This window comes from Aristolochia californica, unplaced genomic scaffold (assembly GCF_029961685.1).
Source record: "Aristolochia californica isolate CCGP_79_NKW_82.1479 unplaced genomic scaffold, dmAriCali1.0.hap1 SCAF_1, whole genome shotgun sequence".
Classification (NCBI taxonomy): domain Eukaryota; kingdom Viridiplantae; phylum Streptophyta; class Magnoliopsida; order Piperales; family Aristolochiaceae; genus Aristolochia; species Aristolochia californica.
Window position 1 is genome coordinate 6,848,820 of NW_027181770.1, and position 21,816 is coordinate 6,870,635.

The following is a 21,816-nucleotide window of genomic DNA, read 5'->3' on the forward strand; positions in this document are numbered from 1 at the left end:
ACCTCTGTCTTATGCAAGTTGGAGATTCAATTCTGTATTGTTGCCGATCTGATAAGTTTCTGCAAGTCGATCGTTGGCTATCTCCTTCCTGGTCTCAACAAATTGATTATCTCAGCCTGTGCTAGTTTCGTTCTATAGGGGCTTTGGAACGAACTGAATAGAAGGCAGTTTGATGCTAAAAGTGAGTTTGAGGCTAGAATAGATGATAGAGTGACAGGACAAATATCCACCTGGCTATTGACTAAAAAACCTTTTACCTCTTTTAAGGGCACCGCCATTCGAGACAACTGGAGCAATTTGGCGACGATGCACATTGGAACAAAGGTCCAAGTTATGAAGGAATGGACTCTCTTAGAGAACGATTACCTAAAATTGAATTTTGATGGCTCTTCTCTCGGCAATCCAGGGATGGCTGGTTTTGGGGGCGTGATTTCGGATTCAGCTGGAAATCAATGTTTTTTCTTTGCAGGTCCTTTAGGTATATCAGACTCTATGTTGGCAGAGTTACATGGACTTCGGGTGTTTAGAGACAACTGCAATGGGCCTATTGACATTGAAGGGGATTCCAAAGTTGTGATTGGTTGGTGCCAGCGCAATACCACTCCCTCATGGAGGCACTGAGACATATTCCAGGAGATTTTGGATATTGTATCATCTTTTTCATGTATTTGGTCTCACATTCCGAGATCTGTAAATTCGGCAACAGATGTACTTGTCAAGGAGGGAACTTCCCTGCAATCTCTTATTGTAAGGGATTTGATCCCTCCCCCTCTGTAATTTTCTATTGTTAATAAAAATACATCTTTCATAAAAAAAAAAATATTTTAGGACAGAAAGAGGTTTTTTTGCTTCTCATCTTAAAACACCTGCTTTTAACATATTTTACCCAACGTAAATGAAATATAAATTATTTTGGGACAGAAAGAGGTTTTTCTGCTTCTCATCTTAAGACACCTCGTGGGTCGCTAGGGCTCGTGGCAACAGTCTAGCAACCTCAGACGTTTTTCTCTTCTGCTGTGTCTGCTAACCCTATATCCTCAGGCTTTTCTCCGGACCTTTTCGCGCAGCTCTGACCGTTCTCTCTGCCATTGGTCTCCGAAGGCGGCCGTCGGTAGGTCTTCTCATCTCTTTCTCTTTGCGATGATGATGTGCTGTTCCTCTCTGCCACCTGTCTCCTGAACCATATCCATCTCCGTGAGGCGGATGGAAAAAAGAACTGGGAGAGGCAACTTGCTTCTCGAAAATGGATTAGCAGGGCTATATTTTTTTTTATCAGTGGAGTGTTGATATTTGGGTGAAAGTAGTTCTTAACTATCTCTGAGAATATCGAGTATTGAGTAGAAGAAGTAAACGGTGAGTATATTTTGTGTAAAGGAATTTTACTGGAACGAGACATTTTTTTCAATATTCATGTTCTTTTAGTCTTTTTATTGATCGTGATTCGAAGAAATTACCCTGAAAAGACATAGGAGTAACTGATCTTTATGCTCTTTGAAACAAAAATTGGAAAAAAAAACTTGATGGCTGTATCTATTTTTTTCTTTTATTTTTTGGTTGACTTGAAAACGAACAATTCTGTTGATAGATTACTGTATTTGAGTATTTAGATTTCATTTCTATGCTTTCAAAATTTCAAGTTCAAACAACATATCAAGTTATTTTGTGTCAGTTTCAGTTGCTCTCTGAAAATTTTCAGCATTAATAAGTTGGATCTTTTTACTTTTTTTTTTTGTTTTTTTAGCTTAGGTGTTGTTTTTGTCATGTGTGTAGTGGAAGATGTTTTGAGCAATGTTCTAAGGTAGGTATTCAGTCTGTTGTGGCAAGAAGAACAAAGTACTCTCAAACAAAGTTCACTTTTCTTGCTGATTTTAAACTTAAAATGGCTATGCTCAGCTTTGTCATTGTGGTTGCCTTTACATTAGAGCTTCTCTTAATTGGAGTTTTCGGCTAGGTGTACTTCCATTTAAAAAAGATGAAAAAGGAAATAAAATAATTCGTTCGACTGATTTTTATCTCAAAACTTAAGATTTCCTCTTTAGCAGTTATTTTAGGTGTTTTAGCTTTTAGAGATTTGTTTTTAGGTTGACTTAGTTCTTTGTTTAGTGGCTGGAGTTACCAGACTTGTAGGTAAAAGGTGGCTACATATTTGAGTATTTAAGGAGAATCTGAAAATTTTGAAATGTTGGTAACAAAAGATAATACTCAGCAACATTCTAAATGATTAGGAGTTGATTTCTTTCTATGTATTTCTTAGGAGGACTGTTTATTTTGGTTCAGAATAATTGGCCATGTTGGATACTTAGTACTTTAATCTTGCTATCTTTTTTTTTTTTTTTTTGAAAATACTTTAATCTTGCTATCTGACCTTTTTTCTTCAACTTTATTGTGTTTTATTGTCCAGAAAGTGATGGAGGTGGTGATAGTCTATTTGAGAGTTTAAGCAAAATACTTAGGATAGTATATTCAAATTTTCTGTAACAGTAACTTTTGTTTTTCTACTTTTACATGGTTGATTGACTACTATTATGGTGTTCTTTATGCTGTTTTATTTGCCGCTGGCATGGACTGCTTTATCTAGAAGAATGTTAGAATCTCTAGGTAACCTTCTATAGTAATGCTACCTATGATGTAGATTGGCTGTACAGATTCCTTTATTCTATTTTTTTGAAAACAATGATAAAAGAGGATTCATTAAGATGGAAACTCCTGAGGGAGGAAGTACAAGCAAGATATACACAAACAAAAAGAAGCTTCAAAAATGAAATGTAAAGCAAAATGGGGAAAAGGGGGGGGGGGGGGGGGGGGGTAGGGGTTGTCGAAAACAAGGTATTGTTAGGTGACTCCTGCCAAGAGATTGTTTGGCTATTACAAATGTCTTCAGTTACATTAAAAACGGCAAAAAAGCCTCTGTGCATCTCTTGGATTTCTTTATTTTTAACTTATGGTTGTGTTGATTTTTTGTTTTGATAATAGCTATTATTGATATTTTTCTTTGAACAGGTATTACTTAAAGTTTGCTTTAAGCTACTGTCTGTTTTATACATTGAAAGCCACACTCTTTGTTTTGTTAAGGATCTTTTTGTTTTGCTAGTGTTCTATTTTTTTTATTATATTTTGTTTCTTTAAGGAACACACTTATATTATCCTTTGTTTGATGGAGATACTATACCTTCCTCTTTGGATGACCCTTTTCGTTGATCTTTTCTGCAAAACAGTAGATTTCTAAATAAAAAACAAAAAGCTTCTAAATAATATTAGCTTTCAAAGAGTAAGCGTGGAAGATAGATGAGAAGATAAGAAAATGTGAGAGAGAAAAAGGACAAGGAAGAGTACTCATGTGTATTGATTTAAGAGAGTAATGAGAGAGGAATTTGGTCTCTTACATCATGTCATTTTATAAAGGAATACAACTTGAATCCTTCTAAAAATAAGCTTTCTCAAAGTCTCCAATTACACCCAAAAATATTTCACTAAATCTAATCACAATAAGTTGTAATAAGGAAACTAAATAAGAGAATAAGGCGGAAATCTTTTCCTCACACGTGTTCCATGTATACTTTTTTTCCCTCTTCTTCTTTGACTTTGCTTCAACTATGATACCTCCTTTGCATGAGACTCACCTTAGATTTTTTGGTAATGATTTCTTTGATAGCCCCCCTCAAGCTGGAGTTTGTTACTTCAACTTGCAAATAATCTTGGGCATGAAACTTGTGTGGCTGGCTGCGCCACTGGCCAACCACTGATTGTATTGCTGACATTGTGTCATCCATTCATTGTAATTGGAACCTCGTTCCTAGATCAGCCAATTCTTTGGCTGATAAATTGGCAAAATTCGGAACTTCCCAACAATTTATCATTGTTTGGGAAGGTTTTTCCCCCTTGTAATCTGCTCGTTTGAGCTCTCTCTTAATAAAATTCAGCATCATTTTAAAAAAAAAGAAACTTGTGTGGCTGAAAAGGAAATTTTGATTGCAAAAGAAATTACGATTGCCTTGTTTCATTTTGTTCTTGTTCACATCTTGCTTGTAAATCTTGTTCTCATCTTATTCTCCCCTTTACTTGATATTCTGGTCACATAAAATTTGAATACCATAACACATGAAATTCTTCATTTTAGGTTACCTCTCACTTGCACCTTTTCTTTAGTTTCTCCCCCTTGAGTTAGGGATCTCTTTGTTCATTTCCCAAGAGACCTAGCTTCCACAAAATAATGGTGAGAGAAGATAAATTACCCCTGGCCCAATGATAAAACTCCAAACACCATTCTAAAATGGCCGCTCGAATTTAAAGTTGGTTTGGCCCATTTTAGGCCAATGACAAGAGAGTACTCATTGTTTTAAGGATAACTCAAAAAAATCACTTATTGGCTGAATTAAGCTAGATATTGGGCACACTCTTGTTCTTAGCAGGTAGTGGTTTTATAAGAATTGCTCCGAAGTGATTTAGAAAAAAAAAGCAAATTGAAAAATGTATTTCGAGGAATCAAGACTGTGAATAAAAAGATAGTAGATCTCATACTATAAATGGAAGGAGGCGCTTGAGACCAACATGAAAAGTGACCAGGTTTGACTCAAAAGAGAGATAAAAAATAGTTCCTCTATGAACAAGTATGATTGAGGAAACTTTCAGAAAAAAAGTTCAAATGGAAAGTTCTAAGATTGAACATAATAATAATTTTTTTCTAAAAACAGAATTCTCATGCAAGACAATTGCTTTTCAGCATAACTTGACCAACTTGGAAAGAAAATTTTCAAAAAAGAAGTTCTAAAATTAGGGAGATTTAGAGCAAATATATTTGAAATTTAAAATGAGAAAATAAGACTTTATTAATCAAAAGATTTATACTTTGTAAATGAGAAAAATAAACTTATGCCATTACAAGAAGAAAGAAAGAGGATTTAAGAGGAAACTTGACTAATTTTTTTTCTTTTTCTTTGAATTCAAAAACTCCTAATTAAAAATCAAACTTGCCAATAATAAACGAGGATTGATCTTGCTCTTCTGTGCTTTTGATATAATAAAATTCAGCATCATTTAAAAAAAAAATAATAAACAAGGATTGAAATTGGAAATTTCTCAAAATAACATCAGAGACCTAAAAGAGGATGAATGGGTACTTTAAATTGGATTTTTGCAAGTAACGTGCTTCCAGCTTGACCTTTGATTCTTTGGAAAAATCAGATTGAGAAACGGTTTGTTGGGTCAGAAAATAGACTTACAAAATTTTTTTTGACTTATAATTTTCTATATAATGTCTTGGTTTTATTGGCATAAAACGTCCCTCAAATTGAAGCTTTCTGTTACTGCTCGAAAGTTTTCTTTGACCTGATTTTTGTTGCTTTAGATGTTGATTTCTCTTTGTAGAAAACTCTGATTTCAAAAAATTATTTTTGTGTTGGAAATTATATTTAAAAATCTTTCATTGAAAAGCTTGAGTATTGTCTGGCGACATGGAGGGGTCGGCTCCTCTCTTCGGTTGGGTGACTTACTCTCCTCCGATCCTCCTTTGCGGGTATCCCCGACTATTTCTTATCATTCATCAAATGTCCAGCTGAAACTGCAACTGAATTGATGCTATGAAGAGAAGATTCCTTTAGAAAGGCTCTATTGACTGTTTCAAATGTCATCTGGTCAATTGGGCTGAGGTCTGCCGTCCCAAGAACCTCGGTGGGTTGAACATTTGTCTCACCAAGCACATGAACAGCCCCCTCCTAAATAAGTGGTTCTTGAATTTCAATCACCACCCCTCCTCCATCTGGTGCCCTATGATTTCTGCCAATCTCGGCTGGACCTCTGGGGGATTGAGGCTTAAATTATCCCACCTTCGGCGATCCTTCTATCCCCTCTGCGGTTTCGATTCCTGCATTCATTTCGTTGCGGGATCGGGGTCATCTCTTAAATTTTGGTTTGACTGGTGGTGTGGATCAAGGGCATTCTGCACGTCCTACTTGCCCCTCCTCCAACTCTATAGAAACCAATTTAACTCAGTGGCTGTTGTTTGGTGGTCACATTTGAATGGATGAGACTTAACTTCAGGAGGGCCCTTTCGGATGATGAACCGTCACTTGTCACATTACTTCTCTTAGATCTCGACTCCATCATAATCTGCAGTAACCAACATGATGTCATCATTTGGCATCCTGACCCATTGGGAATTTTTTTGGTGGCTTTTGCATACAAACTTATCATTGGTTGTCCCAACAACTTTGCTTCTCATATGGCTGCCTTAGCATGGAAGGTCCCCACCCACCCACCCAAATGCATTCTTCCTCTGGTGTGAACTGCTCAACAAAATACTCATGGTAGGCAACCTCCATAGATGTGGGAACAACGGCCCCTGCAGTACTTGCGTCCTCTGCAACTCCTATGATGAGACGGTGCAACATCTTCTCCTCCACAGTCGCTACTCTTGGCGTGTTTGGACCAGTGTTCTCGGCCAAATCAATTTTCAGTTCTGCCTCTTGGACTCTCTGGCTGGATTTGGAAAGTTTCACCCTTGGATTCCATCTGCCTTTGCTGGGCAAGCTCCTCCTTTCAGCATGTTTCGGCCACATCCCTTGGGCGCTTTTGGAATGAGAGGAATAACCGTTGCTTCAATAAAAAATTCTGAAATGCAGATGAAGTCTCTCATTTTGTCATTGGCATGATCTCCACTTGCACACACACCTTAAAGGAGTTAGCCTGCCTTGCGGGGCTCCCATTGCGCAATAATTGGAAAGCTGCCACATGCATGTCAACTCATCCCAAGTCACCTCCCCTGGATACCACTTCCCCCTAGTTCAATCAAACTCAATTTCGACGGTTGTGCCAAGGGGGAATTCGGGTTTAGCTGGTTTCGAAGGTGCCTTCGGAGATTCTTACGTCATTATTCTCCTCTCCTATGCCGGACTCATGGGTATAAGTGATTCTACTTCGGTCGAGCTCGTTGCCCTCCTCAATGGACTCCTCATCTTCCTTGATCACCTCAGCAGGCATTAAATTATTGAAGGTGACTCAAGTTGTCATTAGTTGGTGCACTTCCTTCATCCGCCCACCTTAGCAGCGTTAGCTGGTTTTCAACCGAATTTTGGATATCCTACCCTCTCTTAATTGTAATTGGGCACATGTGCCTCGATCAACTAATTCCTTAGAGGATTCATTTGCTAAGAGGAGGATCCCTCTAGTTTTTGGTTTGTATTTTTTCTTCCTTAATAAAACTTCACTTTTCTCAACATATATATATATATATATATATAATTTGTGATATGAAAAGTGTGGTATGATAGTGAACACTCCAATGAAAAATAGAAAATGGGGGGAAAAAAGTAAAAGGAAAAACAAAACACTCCCTCTTTTTTTTTTTTCTTCCTCCCTTTCTCCATCTGCTTCTCCTTTTTCATGTTAGGGTCGCTCGTGCTCTAATGCTATGTTAACTTTCAAAGAGGTACCAAAAAGATGGATGCAGAGCAAAGTGAAAAAACCCTGACCCCCCCGACACTCCCTTCCTTCTATGGCTCTGATCTTTGCCCCACCTCTTTGAGTAGGACGTCGCTCAGATAGACTGGCGCAAATTGAACCAACACAGAAGCCGCAATAGCGAACCTAACCAATAGTAGAGGCATCCCGTTCGAAGACACCAGAAGATGAACCAGGTTGGCAAACGGTCGTTAGCCGCACATCGAGAAGGAGAATCAGGGTAGAGGATCCCGCAAAGCTCCACTTCCAAAACGGAAGCGCTTCCATCTCCTTCTAGCGAGCAAAAGACAAAAGTGGATCCTATATCCCGAGCACGAGCAAAAAAATCCTTCATCTCCATCCCCATCCAAGCAGTGGAAGCCTTCAGCATCATCCTAGATAAGGTCTTGGCTGGCAAGATGAGAAGAAGCTCTGGCAAGTCTCTCTTCACTAGAGAACTAGAATTCCAAATCCATACACAGTACCATGGAGGAAAGCTTGAATGCTCCATTACGTAGAGTCAAGGGAAAACAATCATGGGTATGTTATATATATCCCAAGGCCCCAACTCTGGTTTGGGATGGAAGAAATTATGGCTCTTGATCACTCAGGTTTCTCATAAACCCACTGCAGAAAAAAAAATTTCACCACCCCCTACCATGAAAAGTCTGTCCCTTCACCTCCCACCAACGCCCTCCAGAAAAATACTGCTCCCCCCCCCCAGAAAAGAACCATTACTACATCCACCTTTTCCCCCTACAAAAAAACCTCGCTTCCTCCTCAAGTCCCAATCTCACCACAAAACCCCTCCAGAAAAATACTGCTCCCCTCCCCCCAGAAAAGAACCATTACTACATCCACCTTTTCCCCCTACAAAAAAACCTCGCTTCCTCCTCAAGTTCCAATCTCACCACAAAACCCAGAGCCTAATGTCACACTCCCACCCTTGCCTCACTCAAAATTTAATCATCACGAGAGCCACATCTCATTGATTCTTCTAGATCAAGCCTTGAGGAAAGGAATGAAGCATTTATCGACGACTACAATCATATCAGTCCACCCTGAATATAAAATAGCAAAGCAGATCATTGACTGGATCTGGAAAAATGCAAATATCCTTTGGCCAATCGATATCACGCACATCCAAGACATGCATTGGCTCCTTGTTTTCAGATTGCAGAAGGATAGAGATGCGCTGCAGCACCTAAAAAATGAAGCTGGATTCCCAATCCAGCGCATGGATCATTGGGCTTCCGGCCTCACAATGGGTGACTCCTCGCGGCATCCCAACGGAGCTTCGATGTGGACGTACATTGGAAAGCCTTGTGAATATCTTTGGTGAGCTTGCCTAGGCCGAAGAAAAACCATCGGACCTGCTCTGGGAAAGATTCTTCGTCAAGCCAAAATCTCCAGTAAGTCGATCCCAACTCATAGAGCTTCTCTCAGGTGATTTCTCAGCTTGGATCATCTTGGAGTTCGAAGAGATGATCTATCTCCCCTCCAAGATAATACTATCATGCCTTCCTGATGGTAAGAATGTCCTCTTTTGAGTTGCAGAAGAAGCCTTGGCCTTGATAGGACTTGGAGAACTCCCAGGTTAGCTTCAACATTTTCTCCAGCCGGTGAGGAAGACAACGCCCTCCGAGTGGGTCAGTATATGTTGCTGCCTGGATCACCCACATTCTTGGCTCCTTATCGAGGGGGAAATTCCTTTCTAAAGCTGGCAAACTGGTTCTGTTTAAATCCTGTTTACATGGAATTCCCAGCTACTATTTGTCCATGTTCCGATGTCCTGCTTACGTTAGAAACAGAATCGAGCTTCTAAAGAGAAGATTCCTTTGGGGAGGGCCAAATGGGGAGAGAAAATATGATCTAGTAAAATGGGATGAGGTTTGCAAACCTAAATCTCTCAGAGGTTTGGGTATTCAGGATACTACCACTACAAATTCTGCTCTACTCCTGAAATGGATCTGGAAATTTAATCTCTACCCTGCCTTAATTTGGAGAGCTCTAGTAGCGGCAAAAGCTAACAAGCATTCAGGCTGGTGGACTAAGGGGGGAAGGTTCTATTCGTTCTCTCTTGCCTGGAAAAAAATCGTCCGACTTCTTCCTGATTTCAAGAATGCAGTAAACTAAGAGAATAAGGTGGAAATCTTCCCCCCACATGTGCTACATATTGACTCTTCTTCTCCTCTTCTTCTTTGACTTTACTTCAACCGTGAGACCTCTTTTGCATCAGACTCACCTTAGATTCTTTGGTGGCTTCAACAAAAACTGAAAGTAGCTTTCATCAAAGACAAACTTCAATCTAAATATACTAAAGCTCCTTATAGTCCACTAAAGGCGGTGTTAAAGCTCAATTTTTATTGATATTTTAACTAATTTTTTTTTATTATATGTTCTGTATATTTTATTAGATAGTATTTAAGCATATTTTACTATGCATTTTTTTATATGGATTAAACTATACATTTTTATTTTTCAATGTTACTTTCTATTCTTAAGAATTTAATAGTTTATATTTATTTTAATCCCTCGTCCAATGGACAAGCTCTGTAGCTAGTTGAATATCAGAATTAGAAAGGAGGTTTCACTAAAACTTAATATAAAATTAACAAAATTTCCAAAGGAAAATGATAGCTGAAAATTTGAAAAAAACATGTCCTAATGCTCAGTTCTAAGAACAACCATGTTCTGTGCCATGAGCTATCTTCTGCCTGCAACAACCCTCACTAGCCAGTTTTGTCCCTATTTTTCTCTCCTTGCATGAATTTGGGAGCCCAGCAAATAGCTTGGTGATCTTCTATTCTTCTACACTAATCCTCAAGAAATTTTACTTGCTGCCATCTCCAGCTGTAACTCTCTCTCTTCCTATGTACTTTGAATTGTCCCTGTTTTGAGCTGATTAATAATAGAAATCTATGTGATATGTGAGATTAGTTTCAGGTCTAATCTGCTTGCTTGGAGTGTGTTTTTCCCTTTTTTTGTCTTATTAAATTTGACCTTTAAGGCCTTACATTTACCTAACTTTTAAATGAGTTCGCAGGCATGACAGTTTTTATCATTCTTGAAGTTCTCTATTTTTCTTAAAGCACCCTGTTTATTTGTATTCCTTTCTGTGACAGATATTTGCACTCGGTTCTTAATCTCTTTCCATGGAGGAAGGGTATGTGCTGGGTCTCTTGGATTGGTTTGTAGTTGTGTTATGTAGAATATGTTTATTCAGCTTATTTCATGTTACACTTCATCTTTCCTGCTGGGGATTTTTATGTTTTTGCATTGATCAATATACTTGTTATTCCTGTAACAAGGGGTTGCATGCAATGACAGTGAAGAAAGAACTAACAAATATAAACAATTGCGTCTGTCCTAAAGGTACAAGCCTCCGCCAGACTTTGCAGAAGAAACCAAGGACCCACTTGTTGAAGTCTCATTGACAGACTCCACAGAGCTTTGGTTGATTCAATGGCCTTATAATCAGGTTACTTTCTATTAGTCTGTTCGTTCCCAATGAAGAAATATAAATTAAGCTCTATGTACTCTTGCTAGTTGAATCATGCTTCTGTATCTGTCATTATTTCTTTGTCTGTGTTCCGAAGTGCTGGGTACCGATCAATTTGGAAACTGTGGGTGTATGCAGTTACAGCCTGATGATTTTCAAGGAAAAGAATTGAAACTCAAGCTACATCATAATGGAAAGTTGGGTACCTTTGAGAGTGCATCTGGTAAGATGAACATGCCTGTAATTTCCCACAGGGGATCGTAGCAGCATTAAAGTGAACTTACTTTGTTAATTTGCATAAACAATAACCAGTTCAGTTTATCTGAGTTGGCATTTCAACTCAGATGTGTGAACCCCTTTTCTTAAAAACTTGGAACAATTTTATATGTGTGCATTATGTAAATTTGGGAAAGATAGAAATTGATCTTGGAGTCCTTTTGGGATCATTTGCTGCAGGTACATTTCCATGACAGGGGATGTTCTTTTCACTTGTCACATTTTACTCTTTAGCTTATAGTTTATGTTTCAAATATATTGGTTACTTTTTGCATGATTAACTGTTGGTGTTATTGCAGGGAAATCATATGACTTGGTTAGTTTTGCAGTTCAAGAACCAGAGGCTACTGTATTCATACCCTCTGCATCAAAATCAAAAACAGGTGGGTTTCAAGCTTGTTAAATGGGCACCTTCCTCTTTCATCCTTATTTAGTTGATATCATGACTTTTTAATTCCATTAGTTGTAGCTTTCACATGTCCTTAAAGTAATTTTGTGCTAGCCTAAGCAAGGCTATTAGCCAATCTGGGAGTAAAGGCTAGCACAACAGTTTGCCTGGGCACCGTCAATGTCAGTTCCTGTTTTGTTTCTCCTATTTGATGGTCTGAAAATGTTTTGGTTGTTTTAACAAAATTATTGCTTCTTCAAAAGAAAATATTTTTCTGCTTTTTTTTGTTCAAAGCCTTTAATGTAATGTTGGGAGATTTGATTGTACACATGTATTAGCAAAGTTATTTTGGAAGGGAGAGAAATTTATATTTATGTTCTGTTAGTCTGTTGATCTGAGAGCTCATGACCACAACAGAGGGTAAAAAGAACCATTAAACCCCATTTCTCATAGGAGGAAATGCTTAGTGCGTACCACAGCAACAAAAGATGAGGTTTTTCTTTCAAAAAAGAGTATGAAAATTTTTTTGGCCACTTTTTTTGAGAGATGCCAATGTATGAGAATTGGTAACCATTAGGGGAGTGAAACCATTTACTTTTAAGACTTTGCATATTACCTTTATGGTTTTCAGGGCCTTTCATGGATTTCTAGCTATTTGGATCAAGGACTACCAACTTAGATTACTTATTTTGGGTTACTCAAACTTGTGTTCAGATGATACAAAAAATATAACTTGATGAAATCCTGGTTACCCCTGAAGATGGGTCTTAAAGTCACTCATATTTGTACTATGCTTATCAAATATATATTTCGGTCTAGGGTTTAAACCAGCGGTTTCCCCCGTTTCGAAGCGATGATGCAACGGCTATAATGGTTTAAACCAGGGTTTCCCCCTTCTCGGTTCAGGTACTCTCTTCTAGTAAACCTGTGAGCGATCGTCGCTTTGAGAAGGGGGAAACCAGTGCTCGGATCTCTGACCCCTACGCTTCAGACCGTGAGCCTCCAGTGGGAAGATGGCTCTCCTTTGAGACGACGATGGCTGAAGAAACTTTTAGAGATAGAGATCGAGAAGATTCGGAATGGGAGACAATTCAATCGAAGAAAAACAGGAAGGAAGGAAGCTCTGGTTCTACGGAAACCTTCTTCAACTTAGACAACTCTTCTCTGGCGATTGGGCGAAAGAGAGACAAATCGGGAATATCGATCCAGATCACGGTCCAAAACGAAGGAAGAAGGACCTTCGTCTCCTTTCCGACGATGGACTGTAATGTCTTCCTCAGTTAGTTCGATGTTGTTATAGCCATTCACAGTTGTCAAACCAGATCCAGTGAGCTCCAGCTTGACCTGATCTCCTTTTGCTTCTTTGTTTTTACTCACCAAGATCAATGGGAATGTTAAATCGTTCAGAGCAAAAGGGAGAAAATCATGGGACGCATTTACATTCTGGAATCAAAAGATTCCTTTGGCTGGTCAACCTTTCAAGCAGTGATCAAGGAGTACGCTCCTGCAGCGTCAAGCTCTTGGGTAAGGAAAGGCATCGCCTCCATTAATGATAAGGCCAATGCCTTAAATGCCTTATCATGCTGCCAAGCGCCACTTGCAAGCTTTACTGACTAGGATCCGTCGACTCCCTTACCCCAGTTTGGGAAGTGGATATCGATATGGGGCATCCCAATTGAGCTATGGTCGGAGGAGAATTTACAGATGATTGCGACTTGCTTTGGTAAGTTTTTTTACCAAGCTCTAGAGTTGGCCTCGTTGTCCTGTATGGATATGGTGAGAATGTTCATCATCCCAAAACAACATCATTATCTTAAGCTTTCGGTTGGAGATGAATGTTTTTGGGCAATGGTGGTTTTTGATGATTTGTCTGCTTATGATGATGCTAGAGGCTTGTTTGGGGACCAAAATCTTTTCCCACCACCACCAGCTCCACTGAATCTGACTGAGCGGACCATTGCCAGACCAGGTCACTCATCCTTGGATGCTTGGACGCCTAGCTATCGCCCCTTGGTCAACCCTCGCCCTCCCTCCCCCTGCCCCTTAGTTGAGATTCCTCTATCTGGAAAGGCATTTGGTCAAAGGGGCAGAAACAAGCTATTCTCTCCAAACTGGACATATTTCTTGTGAGTAGCAATTGGCTCCAGATCTATGAAGATGCTTCGGGCAGGGTTCTCAACCGGGTGGGATCTGATCATTGGCCGATTCTCCTTTCTACATCTTTTGGTAGATGGGGTCCTGCCCCTTTTTGCTTTGAGAACTCTTGGTTACTTGAGGCAGATTTTGATCACCTCCTTGCTGATTGGTGGTCTGAGTTTATCGATGGTCATCGTATGGAATGTGTCCTCCCTCGGAAACTGAAGCTTCTCAAAGGTAAGTTGAAGTCTTAGCCCTCCAACCTGAAGTCATCCCTTGGTGCTGAGAAAATCTCTCACACTTTCCAGATTGATGTCCTTGACTAAGCTGAAGAACAAATGTACCTATCCAATTCTGAATTCTGAAGAACAAAGGTACCTATCCAATTCTGAAGCTTGATCTTGAGAAGGCATTCTACAGGGTTAACCGGGATCTCTTAAATGACCTGCTAGGTCAAATGGGCTTGGGTGACCGTTGGAGGGGTTGGATTAGATCATGTGTCTCATCAGCATCTTTTTCCTTCCTTCTCAATGGGACTGCTTGTGGCTTTTTTAAGGGCTCCAGAGGCATTCAGCAAGGGGATCCACCTTTCCCTCTCCTATTCAATATTGTGGTTGAGCTTCTATCGGCCATGACTTATCAGGCTAGAGAGGTTGGTTGGCTTGGGCCGATTAGCAGTTGTGAGGCTTTTGATGTTCCCCTTCTTCAATAATTGGATGATACCCCATACTGTTTGGGGTCAGATCCTTGGACTATATTTTTTTTTTTTTTGAAATGATACTGAATTTTATTATGAGAGCTCAAACGAGTTGATTACACGAGGGGAAGCCTTCCCAAACAATGAGAGATTGCTGGGAGGTTCCAAATTTTGCCAATTTATCAACCAAAGAATTGGCCGATCTAGGAACGAGGTTCCAATTACAATAAATGGATGACACAATATCAGCAATACAATCAATGATTGGCCAGTGGCGCCAAGGAGGGGAGCTTTCTTTTGAACACCAGCTGATGACAAGTCTGCCTTCAATAATCAGATTGCATGGAGCTGCTCTTTAAAGATTTGGAGGCCAAACAGAAGAGCACTCACTTCAGCAGTATTTGAATCAGCGATACCCAACGGCCTTGCATAGGATAAAATAGGGTCTCCATTGTTATCTCTGAAAACACCACCAGCTCCTGTCGGCCTAGGACAGTCTAAAGCACTGCCATCAAAATTGAGTTTGATGTAGTCGTAAGGGGGAGAATCCCAGGTGGCCATAATCGGATTCCTACGAGGGCCTGCCATGTGCGCTATCAAACCCTAATTTCTCAAAGGGAGACGCCCGATAGAGAAGCAAACTCCTTCGTAGAATGTAGCCAGCTCGAGATAAGGCCCACTGCCTGAGAAGCTATATTATCCGGGTTGCTAGCCTTGGAATTGAATCTCCGGTTGTTTTGCTCTAGCCATATACACCATGGGACATACGCAAGGCATGCCAAGAGAATTATCTTGCCCAACTTAGGAAGGCACATCCCCATAACCATCTCAAAGGTGCCAAAAAGGTCTTGATGTAGCCCCATTTGGAGACCAATCTACTGAAATATCTTCATCCAGACTTACCTTGAAAAGTCGCAATGTAAGAGAACATGCTGGATTGTCTCATCGCACACACCACAAAGGGGACAAGTGCGATCGGGGGCGGTGTAACCTCTTTTATGGAGGTTGTCTGAGGTGAGGATTTGTTCCCTGATGGCCGTCCACACGAAGAATTTGATTTTATTAGGTGCTGAAAGCTTCCATGCCAGGTTTGCTTTGTGCTCATGCATGCTGTAATCTTGTTTTCTAATGTGAGAGTAGGCGGATGAAACTGTGAATCGGCCATTAATGTTGGGTTTCCATATCAGTTTATCAACTGCATACTCACGAATAGTAGTGTTGTTGAGCCTGGAGAGGAGAGAGCAAAAAGCAGTAGTTTCCTCGTCATTTAATCCTTGATGAAATGTAAGACTCCATGAGCGATCTCTCCAAGAGTCAGCCACTGTGCAAGAGAGATCCCTTGCCACCCTAGAGAGCCCCGGGAAATCCTCAGAGAGGGGGTGGGGGCCACACCATTCATCCGACCAAAAGAGGAGGGTCCTTCCATTTCATGTGTGAAAGGAAGTTGCATCTTTAAATACTGGGAGGAGCTTTTGAATTGATTTCCATATTGGGGATAGGAGCTGAGTAGCGCCATCCTCCCTCCACCAGGCACCCAAAGGTTGAAGATAGAACCTGACCATATCACCCCATGGGCTGTTATGCTTGATGTTGAAGTTCCAAATCCATTTGAGCAAAAGTGCATTGTTCATCTCCTTCGTAGGCCGTATGCCTAAACCACCCCGATTTTGGGGCATGCAAATATCCTTCCAACTCACCAAATGGTATCTGAAGGTGTCCTTTGATCCTCTCCAGAGAAAGTCTCGACGGATGGCATTAATCTTGCTGCAAACTGAGGCCGGACAGTGCATGAATGATAATAAATAGTTTGGCAGTCCTGCCAAACAAGACTTGAGGAGAGTGAGCCGCCCAGCCGTAGATAAAAGCTTGCCCCTCCTAGTAGCTAGTCTCTTCTCAAATTTCTCAATAAGTGGGGACCACAACGTCGCCGAAGGCCGAGAGTCAAAGAGTGATAGTCCAAGATATGTAGCTAGCAAATTTCCCATTGAGCACCCCAAATATTCAGCCATTCCCTGAAGCACAGGACAGTCCATATGATAGCCAAGGAGGGTGGTTTTCTTCCAGTTAATGTTTTGACCAGAAGCCAATTCAAATAGTTCCAATACAGCATGCAATTTTTGAATCTGATCCATAGTACCAACCCAAAGCAAATTGTATCGTCTATAAACTGAAGGATCGGCACATCAAAGGCTGCACAGTCCATCGTGGGGAGGATCCAACCCAGGTTTTTGGCCGAATAGATCAAAGATGATAGATATTCTGCTACCACATTGAAGAGCAAAGGGGAAAGGGGGTCTCCCTGGATCCTTGGACTATATTGTGAAGATGAAGGCTTTATTGGGGTTTTTCGAGATTCTATCGGGGCAAAAAACATCTCTGATGGGGTTTAACATCAACACAGACGAACTCCGATCCATGACGGATATCTTGGGCTGTTCTTTATCTACCCTCCCCACCACATACCTCGGTCTTCCTCTCTTTACATCCCGCATCAGCAAGGACTTATGGAGCCTGATTATTGAGAGATTGGATTGCCGGTTGGATACCTGGAGGGGTCGTTTTCTATCCAAAGCTGGGAGGCGTACTCTACTCAAATCTTGTTTGGCTGGGATCCCAAACTATTTCCTGTCGTTCATGCATTGCTCGACCACGATTTGTAATGAAATTGATGGCATGATGAGAAGATTCCTTTGGCGAGGCATCTCTTCCGAGTTTAAGTACCATCTAGTGAGATGGCCAGATGTATGCATTCCCAAATCTAGGGGAGGTCTGGGTATTAGGCTCTCCAAGGACATGAACATGGCCCTCGTCCTTAAGTGGATTTGGAAATTCAACACTGTGGCAATAATCTATGGAGACCTATGGTGTCATCCAAGCTTAATCGGCATGAGATTTGGTGGATCTCGGGAGGGAGGAGAGCTTCTCTATCTCCTATTTGGAGAGCTATCTTTCTACTCTTTCCGTTGTTTCACTCGGGCATCTGTTTTCATGTTGGAAATAGTCGCTCGATCCGCTTCTAGGAAGTCTGGTGGGTTAGCTCTGGGCATCTAAAGGGCTCATTTGGCAGTATCTGGTGGGCTTCCACACAATGTGATATGTCGGTTGTGGATGCCTAGAGGCTGGATAGTTGGGATCTCCGATTATGTAGAGGATTGGATGACGTGGATGTCTTGCTTGCTTCTCGGCTCCTTGAGGTGATCTCTGATTCTAGGCCCCATGTCTCTTTGGAAGATTCGATGAATTGGTGGCTGGAGGCGAGTGGTACTTTCTCGGTCTATTCTGCCTACACCTTCATCAAGGGTTGGACTTCAGTTAGCTCTAAGCACGAGGTTGAATTTATTTGGCATCTCTCTGCTCCCTTGAAGATCAAGTTCTTCCTTTGGAATGTCGGGCTCAACAGAATTCTCATTGCTGTCAACCTTCATTGCCGTGGCAATCTCACTATTTGCACCTCATGCCCCCTTTATGGCTTGGAGGAGGAGACCTCTTGGCACCTGTTTTCTACCTACCCGTATTCTTGGTCAATTTGTATGAGCATCCTTAGCCGGTTCAGTGTCCAGCTTTGCTTGCTAGAGGACATTCTTGCAATTGGGCGGCTGCTCCTTGGGATCCCCCTACCAAAATTGGGGAGATTGATCATCTCTGTATGTGTTGCTTTCATCCCTTGGGGCATCTGGATCGAGCGCAACAACAGGCGTTTTAACGCCAACCATCTCCCTCTTGGCCGGGTTATCTCCTCGATTACTGGCCACATCTCTGCTTGGCTCCACTCCATGAAGAAGTTCTCGGCTCTCTCTGGGCTTTTGCTCAAGGAAAATTGGAGCTCCCTTACCCAGTTAGGAGTTCCGTCAAAGCCTCTAAGAATTTTGATGGCAGCTCCTTCGATAACCCTGGTTTGGCTGACTATGGTTGGGCCTTCCATGACTCTGCCGGTACCCAGCTTGTGTCCTCTTCCGGTCCTATGGGCATAGTGGACTCCACTGTTGTTGAGCTGCAGGCCCTCCTCAAAGGTCTCTTCATCTTTTGTGAGCATTTTTTTGGGCCGCTTCACATTGAGGGAAACTCCGCGGTGATCATCGGATGGTTCTCCTCTCCCTCTCCCTTGCCATGGCGTCACTAGGATGTTTACCATTCTAATTTGGACATTCTCCCCTTTATTACCTATATTTGGTCCCATGTTCCCCATTTTGCAAATTCTGTTGTAGACGGTTATGCTAAGCAGGGGGCCTCCCTCCATGCTCCTCTTGTAAGGAGAAGGCCTGCCTAATCTTGTTTTGTTTTGTTTTGTTTTAATGAAATCACCACTTTCTCAAAAAATATATATAATTTTATTTCGGTGTCCAGTTCCATTGATACATCTATTTCTTCCTACACTCTTTTTTTTTTAAATTCCGTCTGGTGCTTTGAACCACTAGGCCATCTCAGCTAGTGTATGCTTCACCATCTTGTTGAAACTATAATTAAATGAACTTGTGATTTTGATCACTTCAAAACCACTTTTTGGTTTTTGTAGATTACATAGTATTGATTGTGTGGTCCATCAGACTAAAGATTTTCAGAATTTCCTTAAGATCTGAACCTTGAGTCATCTAATAGAGAGAATTTAAAAAATGTGGAATCATTTGAAGACACCAGCTTAGTGGGAATAGTCCCACATAGACTACTGTTAAAGAAAAGTGCTATGGTTATTATTATTATTATTATTTTGGATAAAACTATGGTTATGACTATTAATTGGGAAGCAGTTTCTTAACTTCGGCTAATTATTTTTGGGATAGGCTTGGATCCAACTTTAGTATGGTCTTAAAGTAGGACATTTACTTGCAGGGTCTAGTTTATACCCTGTTTAGTTTGTACCCCTTTATGTTGACCATGTACCAGTCCTTTTATTCGTTTGGGGGAGGTTGGATGTGAGGGGTGTGTGTTGGTGAAATAGTCACACATAAATAATGTTAAGAAAACTCGTGGTTATTAGCTGGGAAACTACCTCCTAACTTTGTCTAGTCAACTTGGGATGGACCTGAACCCAACTTTAACAAGTTTAATAGTACTAATAATATGCTTACTGTTCGTGTTGTGGACTTCTCCGATTTATGGACCCTAGACTTGCTTGAAAATGATGAAAATGATGTTTTATTAAGAAGAAATTCCTGTAGGAGCAGAGTACATAGGAAATTATAGCCAAGTACATCAATAGAAGATTATAGTCAGAGATTAACACAGCAAAAAGCCATTCGAGGGATTGGAGGCTATGAACAATGACAAGGTGTTACTGGTCAACCCTAGTAGTAGACCTGCTTATGGCTGTTCTTATTGTTTTTAGAATAAGTTTGAGTTGCATGTATAATATTTTGATAAGCGCAACAGTTTACCTTGCTTCAGTGCAAAAAACAGCATGTTCAGCAGATTTTGAATACTTTGGTGCCCTTGTTACGATATCTTAAAATGTATATTAGATAGAATTTATGTTCATAATTGTTGTATAATTTGGATTATGTACATAGGGTAATTAGATTAGGTTTAATGGGATGGGTGACATTGTATTGAGCCCATGGGCTGTTTTGTATTAGTAAAACCTAAGCTTAAATACATAATGAAAGGGGGAAAAATGGTAACTGGAGGAATTCTTTTCGTCTCTCATCTTCCTTGTCTTCGCCGAGAAACCAGAGAGCTCAACACTCTCGTCTGGACTGTTCCGTCAGTCCCGCAAGGTGGTGGTGGTTCCGTCCACTGCTGTAGGAGCTGTGAGCTCCCTGTAGGCTGTGCCGTCAGCCTCTGTCCGACGCATTTAGTCTCCGTGAAGACCAGAGCTCTGTCAGTCTAGTTCATCGTGGGAAACCTACATCCCTTTTTTTTTCTTTCTTTTTGTGATTAGCAAAATACTTCTATTTTTAGTATATTCAGTTTTCTCTCTCTAAAACCACTTGCTTCTGCAGTTGGGAAGATATCTCGTCGGGTTTCTTTGATTCATTATCCTGAACCAGCTGATTTTCTGGAACCTATGAGTTCTAGTCATGGAAGCAAAAGCATTCGGAGATCTGGAGGTAAAGTTCCCTTTGAGGGACACTGGCATTTTCTATTATATCATGGGTTACCAGATTCGGAAAGCTAGGATGATTAAATCTACTTCCAGCATAACATTCAGATTTTAGATTGCTTTTTGTTGATTAGCAAATCATTTGATTTTGGTGAACTTATTTCTGGATTCACGTAACATGACTCCAGTAGGTAGTGCCAGAACGAGAAGCATATCCCATGGTAACGTCACTCCAACAAGTAACAGAGAGAGAGATTCTGGATTAGTGAGTGGGACATCGTATGAGAGTGGGGGTTTATCAAGTCACTCCAAGAAAAGAAGGGTTGATGGACCTTCGAGAGGACAAGCAAGGTCTGATCGATCAACTCGAGATTCAGGTGTAAGCACCCTCTCAGTAGGAGCATCCGGGCTCTCTAGTGAAGCAAAATTGAAGAGTAAGATTAAGGTTGAGGAATAGATTCTCTGTTATAGAAGTGTTACTGCTCAAATGATAACAACGTCATTTTTGCTTGTTCAAAGCCATGTACCAGTATCAACTATTCTAGCAAATGCCTAGTGCTTCCTCTTTTTATCATACTGGTTTTTTTTTTATTAAAGAAATAATGAAGATATAAAAGTATCAATCCTTCATATGCTTATTTATCTCATCAAATCGATCCACACCAAACTGTTATTGCTTGAAGCTGCAATTATCGATACCGTCTAAGGTGTGAACTCTATCCGTCTAAGGTTCCTCCTGGGCCCATTTGTTGCTTGACTGCCGATAGTGATGCTAATTGTATCGAAGATTTCCCAATTGTTTGCTTTATTGAGAAGGTGATAGCAATTTTTGACTTTGAGCGGTCTTTCTGCGGAATTGCTATAAGATTGTCACTTTAGAATAAATTACTTTGTTGCCCTGTGATGGGTATTTTGTCACATCTCACCAGCTTCTTTCCCGTTGTTTCTGCTCGCTCAGGTTCGCCTCAGACAAGTAGGAGAATCAGGGTAAAGCTGAGTTCACACATCACTTGTAACAGGGATGGATGTCTCATGACCAGATTCTGGTTTGGTGTTCGAGCTCATACAATTTACTTCTAAATTTGTAATTTCATATCATAGTGCCCTCCGTAGCAAATCTGAACTCACATGTGAAGGGAATTTTACTATATTACCTAATATTTTTACAAATATTAACATAAATAACAAACTTCTGAACTTAATATAAAAAATACCAATTTTGATAGTCAATTATACATGTGTACAGTCCAAGATGACACATCAAGTTTGTGATGCACCGTGTAATGACATGTTATGATGACATGACATCCTACAGGGATGATGGCATGGCAATTCAATGACTTGTC

At 40.6% G+C, this 21,816-nt stretch overlaps 1 protein-coding gene across 3 annotated transcripts; it reads left to right on the forward strand.

Annotated features, from left to right (window-relative positions):
* The first annotated feature begins 964 nt into the window (after nt 1–964).
* On the forward strand, nt 965–21,044 carry LOC137957850 (mediator-associated protein 2). Of its 3 annotated transcripts, none has more exons than XM_068805212.1 (7): nt 965–1,111; nt 10,560–10,600; nt 10,810–10,915; nt 11,075–11,159; nt 11,512–11,595; nt 20,370–20,477; nt 20,659–21,044. In XM_068805212.1, the coding sequence occupies exons 2-7, from the start codon at nt 10,590–10,592 to the stop codon at nt 20,925–20,927; spliced, it is 663 nt and encodes a 220-aa protein (XP_068661313.1). In that variant the 5' UTR covers nt 965–1,111; nt 10,560–10,589; the 3' UTR covers nt 20,928–21,044. The 3 variants fall into 3 exon arrangements, with proteins under 3 accessions (XP_068661313.1, XP_068661320.1, XP_068661318.1); XM_068805219.1 differs by having other exon boundaries at nt 20,662–21,044; XM_068805217.1 differs by lacking the exon at nt 965–1,111 and adding an exon at nt 1,304–1,353.
* Nucleotides 21,045–21,816: the final 772 nt, after the last annotated feature.